The sequence below is a fragment of the Odontesthes bonariensis genome, chromosome 5 (assembly GCF_027942865.1).
Source record: "Odontesthes bonariensis isolate fOdoBon6 chromosome 5, fOdoBon6.hap1, whole genome shotgun sequence".
NCBI classification, from domain to species: domain Eukaryota; kingdom Metazoa; phylum Chordata; class Actinopteri; order Atheriniformes; family Atherinopsidae; genus Odontesthes; species Odontesthes bonariensis.
The window spans coordinates 21553739-21572901 of record NC_134510.1 but is presented as its reverse complement, the minus strand read 5'-3'; the positions used below and the strand labels follow the sequence as shown (position 1 = coordinate 21572901).

Genomic DNA, 19163 nt, shown 5'->3' with positions numbered 1-19163 from the left:
TCTAAATGCCATTCATACCTTTTACACTCATGTAGTTTCATACCCCCCCCCCTCTCTCTCTCTTTATCTGAACTGAGAAAATTTAGCTTGATGTCATCTGATCTGAAAAAAAGATGATCTGAGTGTTTTTTTAAAATTGGAATTCAGTTTCTCATCACCTGAGCTACCACATAAACTCTGATTTCTGAATATGTATGAAGAAGTATTCATCTAATGTCGGGTAGTACAAAATATGCTTTTAGAGTAGCTTGGTTATTAGAATAGAAAAATACTTAATTCATCTGCCATGGGGGAAATTCAAAAATTCAAAAGACTTTGGATGGACCTGATCTTGTGCTCAAAGTAAAATAACAATTAGTTTTGTGAAATATTACTCAGTAATAGCTTTACTTTTTTTAATCCGTTTGTTTGTTTATTCCTTTGTTCATACAGTAACTCATTTATTCTGCAGGTGTCTGCATTTACACTTTCTAAATCATATAATCAAAACAAATAATCTCACCCGCTGATGTTACTTTGCATCTCATAGAAAGCAGCAGTCGACGGCAAACGACAAGAAATCATCGTCCTGGATTCGAAGCGAAGCAACGCTATAAACATCGGATTGACTGTCTTACCTCCTCCCCGCACAATCAAGACAGCTATTCTCAACTTTGATGAGTATGCACTAAACAAGGAAGGCATTGAGGTAAGCTTTTTCAAAAGATTTTGTCTTAAGGCACATCTAAAATAGTACCGCAGTACTATCTGCCGCCCGTCTATCAAAGAAGATTCTTTCATACTCACTGGGTCCAAAAAAAAAAAGCAGGACTATCGTGAATGATACATAAATGTCAAATGAGAGACGAAGATGAGATTGCTCGTTGCATTGACGTTTCCGAACTGTTTTCTTGTAAATAATAATGTTGATATTAAAGGTTATTTTCAGCTCGTTTTAAAAACCACAAGGTGAACATCTAAAAGACTCGACATCTGCAAGCCACAGTGAATGCTGCATTCCTTCATTATATAACCTGAACTTTTTAAAGCTTCTACCTGAGTTTATTTTTAAGCTGAGAGGAGTATTTCTCTTTTCCTCCTTTTCTTTTTTTCCCTCCCGAGGTATTTTCAGTACGAAAACAAAACCGAGGTTGAAAAGTTCAGGTGTCACAGAAATTTGTGGGATACCTGGAAACAACTTAGATAAACAGAGCTCGAAATATCACAGTCAATAGGTTTCCAATATCTCCTCTGTGATCTACTGCTTGACATATCATGTAATTCTGCACAGAAAAAAAAAGTATTCAATATGTTTGATGTATGATCCTCCGGGACAGTTTTTTTTTTGTTTTTTTTTTAAACTTTCCCCTTCCCTAATCTCTCCTTTCTCTTAGAAAATTCTCACGATGATCCCTACAGAGGAAGAGAAGCAGAGGATCCAGGAGGCTCAGCTGGTCAACCCTGACATTCCTCTGGGCAGTGCCGAGCAGTTCCTGCTCACCCTCTCCTCCATCACAGAGCTGTCTGCTCGCCTGCAGCTGTGGGCGTTCAAGATGGACTACGAGCTTATTGAGAAGGTCAGACACATTCCTGTTCCTTCTAATCGCACATCACACTTTGAGCAGTTGCATAAGTACTTTTCTTCTTCTTTACCATTTTTGGAAACACACTCTTTTGGTTTCCCCCACGACTAATATCTGAAAATTGACAGTATATATGCTATAGTAAATATGAATATAAACTGAGTCTCGCACTGACCGGAATTAACAAACTCTAAATCTCAGCTGCTGCTGTGTTATGCTGCTAGCCTCAAACAGTCATACGCAACTGGCTAAAGGTGTCTGGTGACTTTTATTTTTTTATTTTTTCAAACTCATAGTCCATGGCCTCTCCGTGGCCTCTGGAGCCACAACAAGCGACCTGCAGCAGTAGTTCCCAAGTTTTGTGCATTTCTAAGTCACCGAACTTACTGAAATATAACCATATGAGCAAAAATGTGTTTTTTATTTATTTCATTTTTTTTCCTGCTCTTTTAGGAAGTAGCAGAGCCACTGCAGGACCTGAAGGAAGGAATGGACCAATTAGAGAAAAACAAGACCCTCAGACACATCCTGACCACACTGCTGGCCATCGGTAACTTCCTCAATGGCTCCAACGTGAGTAAACCACAACCCACGATTGGCTTATAGGTTCCTCTTTTTTCAGCTTTTCTCATTCCATGTTTTCTACTCACTTCCTGTATTTTCTCAAAGGCCTCGCTTCCTATAACCCTTCTGACAGAATCTTAGTTTGGCACAGACAACACTGGACTCTGTTGTTGCAAAAGAATGTGCTGCCCGACTGCAGCAGACTGTCCTCTTGCTGTAGAAATACCTGCCACGGCTTCTGTTGAGTCTGGCTCTTTGTTGAGGTGTAAAATAGGAGGGAAGGAGTGTAATTTCCGGAAGTTCACGGTCTTCCGGATACGTGTGTGTGTGTGTGTGTGTGTGAACTCTCGTCTCCATGTTTTTGTAACAGAGGTTTTCTGTGTTTCTTCTGACTGTGTGTGTGTGTGTGTGTGTGTGTGTGTGTGTGTGTGTGTGTGTGTCTGTACATTTGAGTGAACCTCTGGGATATGAGACCCAAACATCCAAAAGGGAAACATAAGTCATCAACATCAAAACAAGTAGTTCCCGTAAATAATGGCGGCATTTATATTTTGCAGTAAGCCATTTAAACCTGGCAGAAGAACAAGGCAGATTCTGTTAGGATTATGTCTTTCATGATGGGTTCGGGCTTTTTTAGCTTTGCTGTGGTGAGAAGATTTATCGGCCGGGCCTGAAGTAGATCGTGGTTTCTGATAATCACAGTCTAATTGATGAACATATCTGCTCAGCACACTCCATTGAGCCCCTTTTTTCTGACTGTGCCAGAAAGGAAATTCACTGCAATTTGGCGCTCAAGCAGGGGCTCTAGGATTTGGTCATTTCACTGAGTTGTTTCCGACCGAGTTCTCAGTGTGTTCCTGTGCTTTTTACGGATCTGTAGGCAAAAGGCTTTGAGTTGAGTTACTTGGAGAAAGTCCCGGAGGTGAAGGACACGGTTCACAAGCAGTCCTTGCTGCACCACGCCTGCTCCATCGTGGTGGAGAAGTTTCCAGACAGCACCGATCTCTACTCTGAGATAGGAGCCATCACCCGCCTGACCAAGGTCGGAAGCGCAATTAGCATCACCACATTTGTTTTAGTTACCTTTTAAAGAGATGTTTCAGTGTTGTTGTTTTTTTTAAAGTGAGCTTGCTTAAGCTGCTTAAGAGAAAAAAAAATCCCTTTTAAGTTTAATGCCCCACCAGTTGAGGAGAGCCTTCAACAGTCTGTATTATTGTTCTCAGGTGGATTTTGACCAGCTTCAAGACAATCTGGCCCAAATGGAGCGAAGGTGCAAAGCATCATGGGATCACCTCAAAGTCATCGCGAAACACGAGATGAAGCCAGCATTAAAACAAAAAATGTCTGACTTCCTCAAAGACTGCGCAGAGAGGATTATAATTCTCAAAATTGTACATAGAAGAATTATCAACAGGTACGAGCCATTTTTCCACGTTCACCTGCAGTATAGTCATCAGAGAACACCTGACGAAGCAAAGGTTCGACTTTTGTTTCTGTCAAACGAACGTCTGAACGGTGACGTGTCACTTTTCTACACATCTGCAGGTTTCATGCCTTTTTGCTGTTCCTGGGCCACCCGATTTATGCGGTGCGCGAGGTCAGCATACATCGCTTTAGCAAGATCCTGAGTGAATTTGCCCTGGAGTATCGCACAACAAGAGAGCGCGTGCTGCAGCAGAAACAGAAGAGGGCCAGCCACAGAGAGAGGAACAAGACCAGGGGGAAAATGATCACAGATGTAAGTGGTCTTCAGCATATACACTTTCTTCATTTCCCAATCATGGTCTTTGTTTAGTTTGTACATTCTCAGTTCCATGAAGCTGTAGGAACAATCCCTAGACTCTGGTTATAGCCTTAATCTGGTTAGATTACCAAATGTGGCCATTTCTGACAGACACAGCTTACATTTCTAATGACATCAGCATAGTTCCTATGTATTCACATGTATAAGTTACTGTAACAACAATCAGTGAGTTGTTTTGAGTGTATCCCATTCTGTAGCTGCAGCAGGCTCAGAAAGGCCAGAGCAAACACCTCACCGTGTGATTAAAAATCATTTGAACCCCAGAGAGTCGGCCGCTCAGAGCAGACTCCTCAGTGGGCCCTGGCAGGGGCCTCTCTTTCTTCAAAGGGACCCTAATTCAATCACTGTGTGAAAATTCAAACCTTGAAAGAGGTCCCTGAAGGAGAAATAACAAGGGCCACGCCCTAGCCACACTCGTTTAGGGGTATTCAGTCCAATATACTCTTCTGCTCTACGGCCGACGCACAGGTTCACTGTATCTGGCAAAAAGTAGAGAAAAACTCACACGTTTCAATTTCTAAAGGAATGGTTTGACAACATTTCTTAAAATTCTCTAATCCCATTTTTGCTGAGGCATATCTCTCTCTTACATTTTCTGCCAAAGTGATACAACACACCGTTAGCGTAGCTTAGCAAAAAGGGAGCAAAATTCAAAAACTTAAAAAGCGCCGATCAGGATCGTAGGAGACGAAGGCCCCCACGTACATTCAAGTCTGACAGGTTTCCTGTGGTCATGCACGTGTTTATTAGATGTTTATTTCCTACTGTTGTGATTTCTTTTGTTTTCATCACTATGTTGTAGAATTTTTTTTTCCTTTATTTCTATAAAGATAAAAATAGGAAGGTTTGTTAATAATCCTTATTTCTCTTCAACCTTTAAGACTTAAGTGTTCACCACCGTCACCGGATTCAGATTTGGCACTTTGAAAAAAATCATTATAATAATTATAATTCATTGATATTTTGCGCTGACCATCATATCATATGTTTGGTTGTCATCAGTGTGAGTAATGTTATCACGACATGTTTTCCTTTCACAAACTATGAAACGGCCGCAGGACTCTTTACTGTTTACTCAAATCTGTAATCATGATGTGCTTTTTGTTGGTGACTGTTGCTGGATACATCATGCTGAAATCCCAGAGTACAGTTTGTCTTTTTGTTTGCTTTACTTTCAAGTGTGTGAAGTGACCAAGATGTCACACAGTGCAGTACAATGACATTAGTTTCTGAAAAGATAATACACAACAGTCTCCCGCTCTTGAGAAATCGATCACCCTTTTCAAGAGACAACAAATTATTTCTAAAGAACATTCTCCCGTCGCAGCCACTGGCTGGTGGATCAGAGCAGACCCTTAACAACGGCGGATATTCTTTTTGCCTGTTTTGGCTGACGCTGAGCTAACTGGCTCTTCTGGGTCCGGCTTTTGGGATTTTATAAAATAATTGGTCGAACTATTCTTTTAAAGTGTACTGTACAAATCAAGAATAACGTGACCCGCACCCATGGTGTTTTTTCTTTTTTCACCCTTTTTATTTCACTTCTGTAGAGTGAGGATGACAATGATAGTGAGGTAGGATTACTTATGCGTGCAGCATGTGTGAACTCTGAGTGGGGACTAACATTTACGTTCATGTGACAACGTCATTGGAAACAATACTTATTGTATTCATGAGGCTTGACAAAGGATGAGTCGTTTGTGAGATAGGCGAGGTTCATGAGGACGCTCATCTGTGATGACAAAGGAGGAAGGTAGAAGTGGCCGCATGATGATGGCAGGACTGTTGAGTGAATCTAACTCGGAGAAGTTACTGAAGTGAATGGACCTCACAACTCTTGACCCCCCGCATGCTGAAGTGCTGCGGGAAACAGTCACAAGGACGAGGGGATGCTAGAAGTTTGTCTCAGATAAACACGTGTGGATTCTTACAATCTGTTTGACTAACTGTTCTTATTTTAGCCCTGAAAGTGCTGTATCACTAGTTAAAGATTAACCTGCTTGAGAAGATTCATATTCAAAGCTTGAAACTGCCAGAGCACGAAGCCGAGTCTCCGCATCCTGCCGCCAATGCGATCTCATGCGCTGCAATCCTGTAACCCTCGCAGAGCGGTAAATTTGGCGGCGCCCCGTCAGACGCACAGGAGGGCCAGCATCAGGGTATCCAGTACGCTGAAGATGCAGCGGAGCACGAGAACATGAAGGCCGTTCTAAAAAGTAACTCGCAGGGAGGAGAGAGCGGGACGTCCACGGTGCCGGGCCTTCGCACACGCAGCAGAGCCAGCATTACCAGAGGTCAGTCTCAGACACTGGATAAAAATCAAAGTCTTACCAAGTATATTTGTCTCATTTCTACTCAAAATATCTCATTACACTTAATATAAGACACAACTGTCTAACAAGTACTATTTCAGCCAGATATAGGGACTCTGGAATATCTTTTTAAATGAAAAAGTCTTGAAAACAAATTGTTTTGGTTGGATTTCATATGAAACAAGCTTTTTTTGACATTTGAAGAGGTTTTTAAGCTAATTTCAAGATCACTTTTATCTCAAAAGTCCCAAATATCACATCTTATTTCAAGAAATCTTGACAAGCCGATTTTCACTAGTCCCATTGGCAGATTTTATTTTTTTTTTTTGCTTATTTCAAGCAAAAACATCTTGTATTTGTTGTTTTTCTTACTTATTTTTGGAGGGGCATTTTTTCCAGTGGCCACAGGCTGTTCTGTTACAGCCCCTGCAGTGTTTCTCATATTAATATCGGTATCAGCATTCAGGGTGCTGAGATTTGTGTTCTTATGAGCCTTATGAGCCGTGTGCTCCAATTGTATGCAGGCTGCAAAACTGGTGCAACAGAATCTACCACTCTGTCACGAGAAAAACAAACATTTCGACATCACTTTGGTGATATCCTGGCAGTTGTTAGGGAACATCAGTAAGAACGCACTTCAGTGACCCCATCAGCACCAAAGTTCACTTTGGGTATGTGTTGCAGGTCATTTCCAGCTTAGTATCATGTCAATCTTGCTTTTAATAAGAGGTAGCCGGTGAGCCGTTTTCAGGTTCTTTTGGAGGAAAAGGGTTTCCTACACTATCAATTAGAGCCCATAAAAGCTAGAAACTACAACCCGAACATTAATAAAGCATGTGGCTCAGCTTTTATCTGTTATTGCTATCAAGAATGTGAAGGATGGTGAGGGAACGGTGTGAAGCACAGCCCAGAGCTGTCCATCTTTCAAAACCACGGTGGTGAGAACAGGACGGTGGCTGGAATTTTTTGCATCACTCGCTCCAAAAGTGATCCCAACAATGTGTTTTATCTCTACAGTTAAGTCTTGCGGTGGACTCCACCCTCCACTTTAACTGGAACATTAAAATCATCGACGTAACCACGATAGTGGTCGATGTAATTATTTTTCTTTCCATTTTTGCGTATTAGCTAAACTTGAGCCTCCCCTGTCTCTAAGCTGCCCTGCCACACAATACTTCTGTTGTCTTTATAATCACTGCAGCCTCCTGTTTTTTAGGGCGCGCTGCCCCGTGGTCTTCCGCCAGCGACGACCCTGTGAACTGCACCGATGACACGGCCGATGAGATCATGGAGAGGATCGTTAGGTCGGCCACTCAGGGCCCCAGCCAGCGAGCGCAGCCTCGAGAAAGGAGGCGATCCCGAGCCAACCGCAAATCATGTTAGCTTTTAAGTATTATCTATTGTTTCGTTATGAACGGCAGGATTTTGTCAGCTGCTGGTGAAAACCATTCATTTATGGCAATCTTTCCCCTCTCTTTCCCGACTGCACAGTGAGGAGGACACTGAAGAGCGGCTTGACGACGGAGGAGGCAAACGCTCTCGGCTTGTCCGGTAGTTCAGAGATGCAGGTGTGAGCCGGATCCGGATCCTGCTGGACATCAGCGTCTGTGGGCCCTTTCACTGCCTCCCACCAGCCCAAACTGGAAACCCGCGTACTCCACTCTGGCTTGGCACTAAAACCACTCCAGCGGTGATGAGTTGATCTCATCTTTTATGTGTTTGGTTTACATACCGTAGGCTTTGGCACAAGTGCTTCCTAAAGAGAGAGGATACAAGTCTGAACACGATTTTAACCATGAACCGGTGGGCAAGAAAAAAGAGCACTGCATTCAAACCACTGAGCTTGGCTGTTGCTGGATGAACGGAGACGATCTGCTTTTGCAAGGCTTTCTCACAGTCATTCTTGAACAGTGACTTTGCATACACGCGTCCACAAAGTTTTGTTTAGGTTTTTTTTTCTTTTCTTTTCTCTGGTTTTAATGTGTATTAGGCTGGGGCATCAAAACAGTAGGCAGTGCACGTGCTTCTATCTTAAATCCCCGTAGCCACGACTGGATCCAGAGGAGCCAGACATGCGGTGCAGACCCTGAACCTTCCAATGACTGCTTGCTGGGGTTCAGCATCAGCCCTGCAGCTTTAGTGGCAAACTGAGCTGAGAGACATTTCATCTATTGAATAGATGGCTTTGTGCAGAGGATTATTCTATTATATTACTACTGTGGTAGTTTTGTGTTTCATTTTAGCTCAAGAAGGTGCTCCATTAAGAAACAATTGCACTGGATGTAAACGTTGGGTATCAATGGAATGTGAGATCCTCGACACTGATGAACCACTCTCGACATCGTAAATCTAAAACTATACTCGACTATTAACCAGCAATTTCAACAGTAGCACAGTTTTTACATGATTAATCAATGTTGACACATTCAAGGCGGACGTGCATTAGTTTGCAGGCTGAGAAGCAATTTGACCGTGTGGACATTCTCAAAGATTATAGGGAGACGGAGCGTTCAGTTACTGTAGGTTTAAATAGTGATGCCGCTTGTTTCACACTAAAGCTCATCACTTCTAATATGGGTTAGTTGTGTAATCTGCTCCATTGTCACTCAGAGGAAGGCGGGCAAGGCGGTCACAGGTGAGCAACCTTCATAGAGTTTTTATTTTGTGGAAACTATGAGCTGCACATTTCAGAGTGCCTTGCAGAGACAGTTATTTATTAAGATGTTTTCAGGGACGTGTAATCACAAATTGTTACTACAGGTGTGCGGGTCTGCGAGGCGGCGAGAGTGACAGCCTTTCAGTGGAGACCATTCATGAGCTGTGATTTATCTTCAGTGTTTTTAAATTTTGTCCATGTTATGTTTTGGATCAATGAAGACGGCTTTTCAGTATTTATGACAACTTAGGGATCGGTTCTGCACGTTAGCTGCGACGTCCAGAAAAATTGGCCTCGTTTGTTTGCGGTTCGGCAGGCATCACTGGGGGTCTCATTTAGTCATTTCCAGGACACGTGGGGGTACTTCCTCATTCTTCCAACTCTGAACGCAGCCTGCGTTGGAACGTTTTCTGACTAGTTCGGTCACTTTTCCGACTAGTTTCGAGCACACTGATCAAGTTGGGAAGACCTCGACTGAACTAACATTCTCCATTCATTCGGTTGCAACATCGCTCGCTCGGCATATCTGTCCACCTGCAGAGTTTCATCGGGACGGATACGTCGCCATTAAAGAGAAATGATCGACTGCACCATCGCTGAAGTTCCATTAAATTTCACCAGCACTGCATTCTTTAAGCGTTTACGGCAAATGATTCAGCACCTTAGACCCAATATGTGTAGCATCCCACTTAGAACTGAAGGTACACCGATTGTATTGATTACTCGACATGTTTAAGGCAATAGAGGGCAATGCTGTGTGTTATGACGGTTTCTGTTTTTCTTTTCTTTCGGCTCCACATGTGGGGTAAAAAGTGAATTATAGATTAAAAGCAGTGTTATTCTAAATATATTTAAGAACACTAAGCCATGCATGGTTTCAGTTGAAATAAAAACTTCTGCTCGATGCAAAGAGTTCACTTTTGTTAAACCTTTACACTTCGCACTGTAGAGATGACAAATGCAGTGCAATGTGCAGTGATCACATTTACCAGCTCGTCCAGCGGTGTCCCTTAGAAGCCTTTGATTTCCTTGCACTCACTCATTTTACTTTTAATTTAACATTAGCAGATAACACGTTGCTGCCTGTGCCATATCTTCATTTAGAAACCAGTGCTGTACAACCAAGGCTTCGTTGCATCTATGCCCACGGCGAAAACTATGTAACAGATTCAATAAAAATGCTAATTCAAAGACTTTTCGGCCATCTTTTAATCGTCTTTCAGTCGTGTTGCTTCTTCAAAAAAAGGGGGGAAAAAGTCACCGCTCCATCTGGGGCTTGTTTCATGTGACACTTTGGAGCAAGAAAAAGCAAGTAAAACTTAGGAGTCTTTATTTTTTTTTGTTTGTTTGTTTGTTTTAGTCCACACAACCCATGCTTCAAGTCATTTAATTTTTCAAGAGCACAGAGGTCGCCAACACGGCTCATCTGGTGTTTCCACGTGGCCGTCGCACACGGACCTCGTTTTGGTCTCGTTTAAAGACGGGTGTTGTGGATCTAAACGTGATTATGGGTTGCTTTCAATAAACTGCAGAAACATTATGATGAACAAGACGGCTACCTACAAAACAAGACAGAATAGTAGGAAATACAACTGAGCATCAAAACAAAAGGAAAAAAAAAAAAAGCACAAAAAATATAATTTAGCTGAAACAGTCTCAGCAAATCCAGTGCAACCCAAGACACATTCTGCTTCATACTAGCTGAAAACTAAAAAACAAGGGCACATATTAAGAATTATATAATTTTTCATTTCCTGATCAGAATTCATATTTACCAATGTACATTTTCCCTGAACAATAATTTTTTTTTTTTTTTGCACAGTACCTTAGAATTGTATAGATAAATTACAAATTGAAGTATTCCCTTTCCACTGGACATGATTTACTCTGGAAAACCCCTGAATAACTGACAGGCCTATGCAGATTACACTTTTTATATTGCTACATTTTTTTAGACAAAAGATTAACAAAGGAGTTCTTGTTTTTGTTTTGTTTTTTTGCATATATTCTTAGGTTTTTGTGGTTTTTTTGTGCGAATGCACCAATGTCAGAATTCTCGGAAATAGCACCAAAAGGCAAACTCTTGACCGCTCACGGGGTCAAGTGTTTGCTTAAAACTTGTTTATTTATTTTTTTTGGAAATGGTCCACAGCGAGTGTTCCGTACAGTCTAATCATCAACCACAAAAGTGATTAGAGTTGGGTTTTTTTAATGGAAAAGAAGGAGATGCTAACCATATATACGAGACATGTAAAGCTGATCCACAATCAACACAGACGAGTCGGGTCGGACAGTTTCGATCTGTCGTCTATCCCGGGGTTTTGCATTCTGGCAAGTCAACTCGGGGCTGCTGTTGGCCACAGCTCCCAGGGACTGTTACTCTAATGCACCTTTAGATGTGGCTTCAATTAAATGTGTGTATATATATATATATATATATATATATAAGAAAAAAAAAAAAGATTGCATCGTTAATGCATGCTCATAATTCAGGTTGCCTTCTTTCTTTCTTTTTCAATTTAAAGAAAAAAGCTTCAAGGATTGTTTTAGTTGGTGAAACAACTGAATATTCAAGTTTCGATATTTTAAAAATTTCATATAAAAATGAGTACCCAAATTATAGCTCCTGTGAGAGAAATAGGTGTTTACATTTTTTTTTTTTTCTTTAAAAATACTTGTTTCATTATAGTTACTCATGAAGTTATGACAACACGTAGCACCAGCTTGTAGGTCATGCCAAGCCTCGGGTTTGGTCTAAAGAGCAAATCTGTGCTGCACTAAAGTGTAACCCAGACAGCGGTGAGACAAACTGACGAATCTTAAAAGAACTTAAAGTGCCACTCTAGTCCCACGCCCGCCTCCCAGACTCCAGCTATCTAAACCACAGTATGCATTTCCTATCTAAGACAACTGATGGGGAGCTTCAAGCATTTCCATGAGGAAAGTGTCAATAGGTGTGTCACCGATCAGCTTGAAGAAAAAGAGATGCTCCAAGCACTTCAAGCCGATGGATCGCAGTGCTGGCAGCCGAAGGAGGAGTTTGGCAAATCTGTGAGGAGCAAGAGAGGAGATTTGTGTCGTTTGACAGGATTGAAAAAAAAGAGAAGCGGGCGACAGTGTGCATAACGAGTCACAGCTGAGAACCTTTACCTTCCCTGCTGCTCTGGATACTTCTGTTTGCAGTAAGCTTCCAATGATGCATAGACCTTTTCTCTGAGGATCTCCACCTCGCCTGTGTTAGAGAGCCCTTTAGCATCTGGCAGGGAAAAGGAAATGCAGAAATTATTTTAAATTGCAAACAAAATACAAGACTTTGAGAAAATAATCATTCTTGCAGCGTCAAGTACCTGGGTTGAACAGAACGATGGCACGGAGGCAGCCCAGCTCTGTTTTGTCCATTTGCATATCTCTCATTTTGTTGACGAGCTCAGTGAGAACCCTAAATAATGACAATGTGTTTTAGTTTAAATCGCAACACGAAATGTAACCAACTTCACAATCGTTCATATTACAAAACTGTAAAAAAATAAATAAATAAAATACCTGTCAAATATGGCGCCGACTTCCACGCTCTGCACACTCTCCCTGCGTTAGACAATTACATTAGACACCACACGGGGAAATTAAAAAAAATCTTAAACAAGTCGTTATGTTAGATTGCAATTTCCGCTCGAGTGAGCCGGAGGCTTTTTGCCAATGGGCGTACCTATCGAAAATGGCTCCAACTCCGGCAGTGTGGGCACTGTCGCGCTGCAGCTCAGACGCCAGAAGAACTCCGTCCTTCAAAGGAATGGAGCGATGGGAGAACGAGGCGATCAGGAGCTCGTTCCATCCTGACAAGTTAAACACGATAAACAATGTGACGATGGGAGAAAACGGGAGAAAGTTGCATCTGCTTGATAGTTCCGGTACAACGCAGCACGAGGAGCGTCACAATGAGCCCAAAGTGCAGCGCCATGACATTTTTTTTCTTACGCTGTCTGCAGGTCGTTTTAGATAAAATACAACTGGGCAAACCACCGGGTGATTTACAACATTCCATTTACATTTTGGTTGACTAACTGTGTTGGACGGCATCGCACTGAAAGTGGCACGTGACCTTGACCTTGTTGCTTTTCCGGGAGCCTACTTTATAACAGTGCAGCGTTCAGTCCAGCTTGACAAAGCTGAACCTAGCCTTCCATCGTTCACGTGCTCTGTGTGTTGGTTGTAAAGGTCATTTATGTCTACAGGTGGTTGTTCGTACCTGCACGCAAAAGGATGACCTGATCATCAAGAGGCAGTTCGGAGAAATGAGGGATTCTCTTCGCCCACTCCACTAAAGCAAACAGCTGTTTGTCTGCAGTCTGGCAGATGTTGGAAACAGTATCATGGGGCTGAAACAAAAGAGAGAAAAACCATCATGACTTAGCTGATCAACAATAAATGCCACCCAGAGTTTTTCATTTTTATAGTTGAAAGCATATTTACAGAAAGCAAGAAATATGGCTGACACGGCCACCCGGTAAATCTACTGACTGCAATGTTTCAACCACTCACAGAGTTTCCCGCAGAGCCTCCGTCGGTGTGAAGCTCAGTCTTCTGCTCCACGGCCATCTCTGCCTCCAAGATCTTTTCCACGGGCATCTCGTCGTTCACGCCGCCGGTGAACTCCAGCTCTCCCTCGCGCTCTCGGTTCCTCTGGCGCTCCTCCTGGACCGCTGCAACAGACCAAGCACACGACAACGGGGGGGAAATGTAAACCCATGAGTTCAGGAGGGGTTCCCGTCCTCTCTGAAGGATTTCTGCTGCACTGAGAATGTTCATTTCAAATTCTGTCCTGTTGTGACAAAATGTTGTCGGTTACCATTGGAAAAAAAAAAAAATCCTGACAATTTTCTTAAGATTTGTCTTTATGCGACAAGAAAAGGGAAGATGAACCCTTTGGAATGTCTTTTTCTGCATATATGTGTTCGACGGTATGGTCAGATTTAAAAAAAAAAAAAAAAAGAAAAACGCACAATAGCCGTCCTCCCAGAGTACTGGAGCTAAATCATCGATCGGAGAGAACTTGACTCGAGTCTCTGTTCCTCGGACGGGATGAGGTCAGAGTGGCCGCCTTAAGCTGTTTTCACACCTGCACCGCAGGGCTGAAAGTTTGTCCAAGAGAGGCTGCATGCGAGGACACAAATGTCAGCAACATCTGCTCCTGACTCGTTTGCAAAGAAGTCAGGAGTGAGCCCACGGAGGAATACGGCAACAACTCCTCCAGAGTGCTCACAGCAGAACAGGGAGAGCTCTCCTCGTGTCCTGAATCCTGCCCACACACTATACTGTAACGTTTCCATCGGTGAGGATTTGACTTGAAAGCTTTTGGATCAAATTCTCCAGACATCTTTTTAAGCTCCGAGAAACGTATTCTACTTATACATGAACAGTAGTTAGCTCCAGCACACTGTCTCACTTTCTGCTGAATCTTTAGTTTCCAAAGTTGTGGTCTGACCGACATTAATCGGGTAAATCAGAGGCTCAGAAAGAGGCTTCAGCGGATGCTTTGTAACGCAGAAAAATACTTTAGTGGCAGGTTAAGGCTATGTGTGTGAGGATGTTGCTAAATTTTGGAGGAACACGTGTGCATGCTAAGTTGAACATTGAAAATTTACACTGTTTACACAGAATCAACGAACAGTTAATCCATTCAGACAACAGACGTGTGCTTTTACCTTTCAAAGCATGCAAAGATAAAAGTCAATTAAAAAAAAAAAAGCTTTAATAGCTTTATAGGTTTAACCTCCCTTTTTCATTCCATGTTTCCAGTTTCTTTATAGTCTGACAAATAAAAGCCTTTTTACAAATTTAGAAATCCTTTTCGAAATTAAGCCTTGGGTCTGAATGGGTTAAAGGTCCATTCTTTCCCCCACCCCAACTAAAATGGAAGCCTTTGACACTATCATCAGAAAACACCTTGTGAACAACTAAGGAGCCAACTTACAAGTTTACAAGCAGCAAACCTTGCAAAAAAAAGTTCTTATATTCTGAGTTCTCTTTAAAAATTCAGACCCTGCGTCACATCATCTGTAAATCTCACCTGGAGATCAGACACTACAGCCACGAGTAAGGTGATTAACTGGTGATGAAACAGAGCACACTGACTCGTGTGTGTGTGTGTGTGTGTGTGTGTGTGTAGGAATTCATTTAGAGCAGCTTGAATCTACTCGTAAAACCTGAAAGACACGCAGCGTATACTGTGTGCTTTTAAGATGCCTCAAGCTAACCCTGTGGCCTTCACTAAAATGTGAGCCATCACAATCTTTGCTGTGTTGACGTTCAGCCAATACACAAAGTTTGTCCATACTTTTACACACACTCAGCAAAGAGCTACCGCTGGCTGACAAAGCAGTCTATCATCACAAAGCAGTTAGCACCCTCACTCTCCACGACTCTTGAGCACAAATTCACACATAAATGTCATCAACTTTGCATTTCTACCACAACAGGCTCGTTGTCTAAATGACATTAAAGTACAGTAACTTTAAGATTCCAATGACGTACTCATCCATCCCTCATCTTTTCCATCTTCGTTTATCCCCTTTACATGTTTGATTGCTATTGAAAGATGGAGAAAGGGTAGAATTGAAGAGAGTGAAGGAAAAAGATGGAGAGGGGTTAGTTAGATAAACCAGCCCCAATACACCTGTCTCTGCTCTCTGACTTATCTTATCCAACATCCACTCTCACTTAAAAATATCATGCAAACCCAAAACTACTATAACTACTTCACTGACTGTGTTAATTGGCAGAATTTAGTCCATTAAGTCATTCTAACACTACATACTTAACTCTTAGACGTAAAAAGCTCACATACATGTCACCTTGGTAAAGCTGCATGTAGCACAACTTGCATCAACCCAAGTTCCTTTACCTTTTAAAAGCCAGATTGGGTCTTAACATGAACCTAAGACTTCTGTATGTTGCTTTTTTGTTTTTTCTTTTTTTGCATACCTTCTCTCTTCATACCCATGGCCAGGCACTTCTGGTAGCGGCAGTACTGGCAGCGATTGCGCTGACGTTTGTCGACCAGGCACTCTTTGTTATCCCTGCAGGTGTAGCTCAGGTCTTTGCGCACAGTTCGCTTAAAGAAACCTTTGCAACCTTCACAGCTGTACACTCCGTAGTGTTTGCCTGGAAAGTTGCGCGGATAAATAAGGCATAAGATGATCAAACACAACACTGAATAAACTGCAAAAGGCTGACAGACATTCTGTGTTCTAGCTAGCAACAATGAACTCCTTTTTTGGTGAAAACGTTGACGAAATAAGTCGTTGTTGGGACTCACCAGAGGAGCGGTCACCACAGATCACGCACAGTCGTTTCTGAGACAGCATTATTCCCGGGCTGTGAGCTGGCATGGGCCTCAGGCCAAATGGAGGTTTGATATCTTCTGAGCTGCTTACTGAATGCATCCCTGATATGGGTGCTGAAGAAGAGATCTGGATACACAGCGAAACCAATCAAAATTAGGTAACGCTATTGGTTCACGGTATGGGTGATGAGATGGGAGATTTATCTGACAATAAAAAAAAACAAGTCAATACGTACTAGGCCTATATGATGGCTACAAATTACCTGACTGCTGCTGATGGGTCCAAATCCTAGAGAGGGTGAGACGACAGGGGAGCTAAGGGAGGGACTGATCACTGAAAAAGGAGAACCCAAGATGCTGGTAGGGCTGTTGGACGCAGAGCTGTTAGGCTGTGAGGACATGGCTTTGAAGCTACCCACTGAAGAGAATGATGCCCTGTCTAAAGGATATCAATCTGAAAGACAAAACAGAATTTTATTAGCGATAAAAATGACCACTGGCAGACCTAGATTGAAACAAACATCTGTCCCTGCAGTAATTAGCTCTGACAGGGTGGTGCAAGTTGGGCTGAAACAAAGCCAGACTTTAACATTAGCCGTCTAGGTGCTGAACCTGCCAAATGTCTCTATTCATACCAGTTCAAACTTGTCAGAGACAAGAATTTTTTCCAAATTTCCTCACATTTTATAGATCAAATTAACAGCAGAAATAATAGTGGTAGCCATATAACAGTGAGGCTAGCCATTACATCTGTATGTATATATTACATAAAAAACTGAAGTTAACAAAGCTGAACAAGTGAAAATAACCACAGGTGAGAAGTTAATTTAGCCAGACTAAAATAATTATTTCACGGACAAATACGTTGAGGACCTCAAGGATGTTTTGCAAAGGCTAGTCCAAAACCCATACATTTTACAATCAAACTGGATTCAACAACAACAAAACAGTCCTGTACTGTATGTTTGTGGTAGTTTGAGTTCGTGGCATTGAATCGATGCTCAAACTTCATTACTGTAAGGAAAACATAATTGTTACCATGATGCTAGTCGGTAACGTTCACTGTTAACTGTAACTAAACGTAACGTTTGCTAAATGTTGCTGTAGATACGCAGCGAAATTACATTAACACTGTACCGTAAAAGACGATACTACGTAAACACTGGATGACAACCATATGTTCAAATGGAAGTTTTAAACACTTTTAACATTAACGCATCATATTACTGGCCGTTAAATATAAATAATGTCCTTGGTTGTTTTTACCAATGGCTAGCTGGCTGCAAAACCCATGACGGCTAGCAAGACCGTGGCCAGACATTGTTAGCTAACATTAGCTTTGTTTATCACACGTACGACTTTCCTTCATGATTACTGGAGTTACGAAAAACGTAAACATACCCTCTTTGGTATCTAAAAACGCTTAATATTAAAGAGTCAGCCAACCACTAAAATTATTTAACCTAACTACAGTAATATTTTCCAGCTCGCTAAGGTTAGCGTGTTAGCTTCAATGACGGCTAGCGTTGCTAACGCAGCTAGCATTAGCCTGGTGTGCGGCTCAGGCTGGTAGCTCTAGGAAACTGTTGTTGACAAATTAGCTCATGGTCGCTTGAAGGTTAGAATTACGTACCAGACACACCCTCGACGCATTGTTGAAAAACACCTCACTTTAACTGTTGTAATCTGGACGAGGGCGAGACAACAGGCATCACAGTCAGATCCAGTTTACTTGAGTTTGACGCTGTTGTTGTTTACAGGCCATGATGGCTCAGTGCCACTCTCCACTTGAGGCCAAAATGTCTCATGGGACCACCCATAATAGTACTGTCATATGACACCTATGAGGTTCAGCTTGATTAATTCTGTGGAATATTGGCATTAAAAATAAGCACCAGTGAAATCTAAACCCACCTGTCCAGTATATATATATATATATATACATATATATATATATATATATATATATATGTATATATGTATGTATATATATATATATATATATATATATGTATGTATATATATATATATATATATATATATGTATTTTTTTTTTTTGTGATAATTAAGAAAACGTCTTTCCTAACATAGTCCACAGAACATCAGGGGGTATGTAGAGGGTCGCTGACCCCCCAGCAGAAAAATGCACTGCAATAAACCCAAACTAAGTTAATACGTAGTTTAATGCTTGTTTTTGAAAGTTGTTGGATGTTGGTATACTGAAATTTAAGTAAACAACAATAAATTCAAACAGAAATTATGTGTGACCTGTGGGTAGTCTACTTGTGACACAATATGTCATCTGTGCAATTTTTTTGGGGACAGCCATACCTAGAATAGAATAGAATAGAATAGAATAGAATAGAATAGAATAGAATAGAATAGAAAAATACTTTAATCATCCCCCAATGGGGGAAATTCAAATTTGTCAAGTAGCTCAAAAAATGATTAATATTTACAATGATTGTATATTAACAACAACAATAATAATACCAATTCTAATAACAAAAATACTACTACTAACTAATAATAATAATAATAATAAATGACTAAATAAATAAAAAAAACAATCAATCAATTTGAGAAGAACTCAGCAGTCACTGTTAAAAAGCCTTATGGCTGTGGGAACAAAGGACCTACGTGAAGAAGAACGTTTTTTTTTTGCCTTTGACCAGAGGAATAAATTGCACAACTCTCTCTTGCACCACTGATTTTGCTAAGTGAAATTTTCCATGTTTTTCTTTTTTTTTTAACACACTTCTAATGTGTTTCTTTCCAAAGTTTAGAATAACTCACTCACTTGCAATGTCAAAGAGTTTTAAAATAAAAGTTTTTTTTTTACCCACTGAACGGACAGATGTAATCTCTCTCACAGGTTTTGCCTGTCATCCATTTCACCTGAAGATTTCCATAAAGTTGTCCA

The 19163-nt window shown here is 41.4% G+C and overlaps 2 protein-coding genes across 9 annotated transcripts in view; one reads left to right on the top strand and one right to left on the bottom strand.

The window, feature by feature from the left end:
* fhod3b (formin homology 2 domain containing 3b) overlaps positions 1–10089 on the top strand; it is a 91340-nt gene extending 81251 nt beyond the window's left edge. For 4 of the 5 annotated variants that reach the window (XM_075465314.1, XM_075465318.1, XM_075465317.1 and 1 more), the window contains 10 exons: positions 530–688; positions 1374–1556; positions 2016–2135; positions 3007–3168; positions 3350–3540; positions 3672–3864; positions 5481–5504; positions 6038–6224; positions 7459–7620; positions 7734–10089. In XM_075465314.1, the coding sequence (XP_075321429.1) occupies positions 530–688; positions 1374–1556; positions 2016–2135; positions 3007–3168; positions 3350–3540; positions 3672–3864; positions 5481–5504; positions 6038–6224; positions 7459–7620; positions 7734–7816 (1464 nt within the window). In that variant the 3' untranslated portion in view covers positions 7817–10089. The remainder of the gene's footprint in view (positions 1–529; positions 689–1373; positions 1557–2015; positions 2136–3006; positions 3169–3349; positions 3541–3671; positions 3865–5480; positions 5505–6037; positions 6225–7458; positions 7621–7733) is intronic. The other variant, XM_075465315.1, reaches the window with a different exon arrangement.
* A 122-nt stretch (positions 10090–10211) lies between these two features.
* On the bottom strand, positions 10212–19162 carry LOC142379928 (retinoic acid receptor RXR-beta-A-like). 4 transcript variants are annotated; one of them, XM_075465323.1, is made up of 12 exons: positions 19083–19162; positions 16504–16694; positions 16214–16367; positions 15880–16059; positions 15430–15483; positions 13438–13598; positions 13145–13274; positions 12605–12731; positions 12442–12483; positions 12246–12337; positions 12049–12154; positions 10212–11947 (listed from the first exon to the last, which is right to left on the bottom strand). In XM_075465323.1, exons 2-12 carry the CDS (start codon positions 16639–16641, stop codon positions 11800–11802), a joined length of 1332 nt encoding a protein of 443 aa, XP_075321438.1. In that variant the 5' UTR covers positions 16642–16694; positions 19083–19162; the 3' UTR covers positions 10212–11799. The 4 variants fall into 4 exon arrangements, with proteins under 4 accessions (XP_075321438.1, XP_075321436.1, XP_075321437.1 ...); XM_075465321.1 differs by lacking the exon at positions 19083–19162 and adding an exon at positions 17874–18035; XM_075465322.1 differs by lacking the exon at positions 19083–19162 and adding an exon at positions 17642–17816.
* Between the last annotated feature and the right edge of the window lies 1 nt (position 19163).

Bases quoted from the DNA above. Each gene is read 5' to 3' on its own strand.
- LOC142379928 (XM_075465323.1), bottom strand. From the start codon at position 16,641: ATGTCCTCACAGCCTAACAGCTCTGCGTCCAACAGCCCTACCAGCATC. The intron at 16,060-16,213 runs GTGAGTCCCAAC...GCAACTTTCCAG, and splicing joins CTGTGGTGACCGCTCCTCTG to GCAAACACTACGGAGTGTAC. The intron at 15,484-15,879 runs GTATGCAAAAAA...ATCTTTCAATAG, and splicing joins CATGGGTATGAAGAGAGAAG to CAATCAAACATGTAAAGGGG.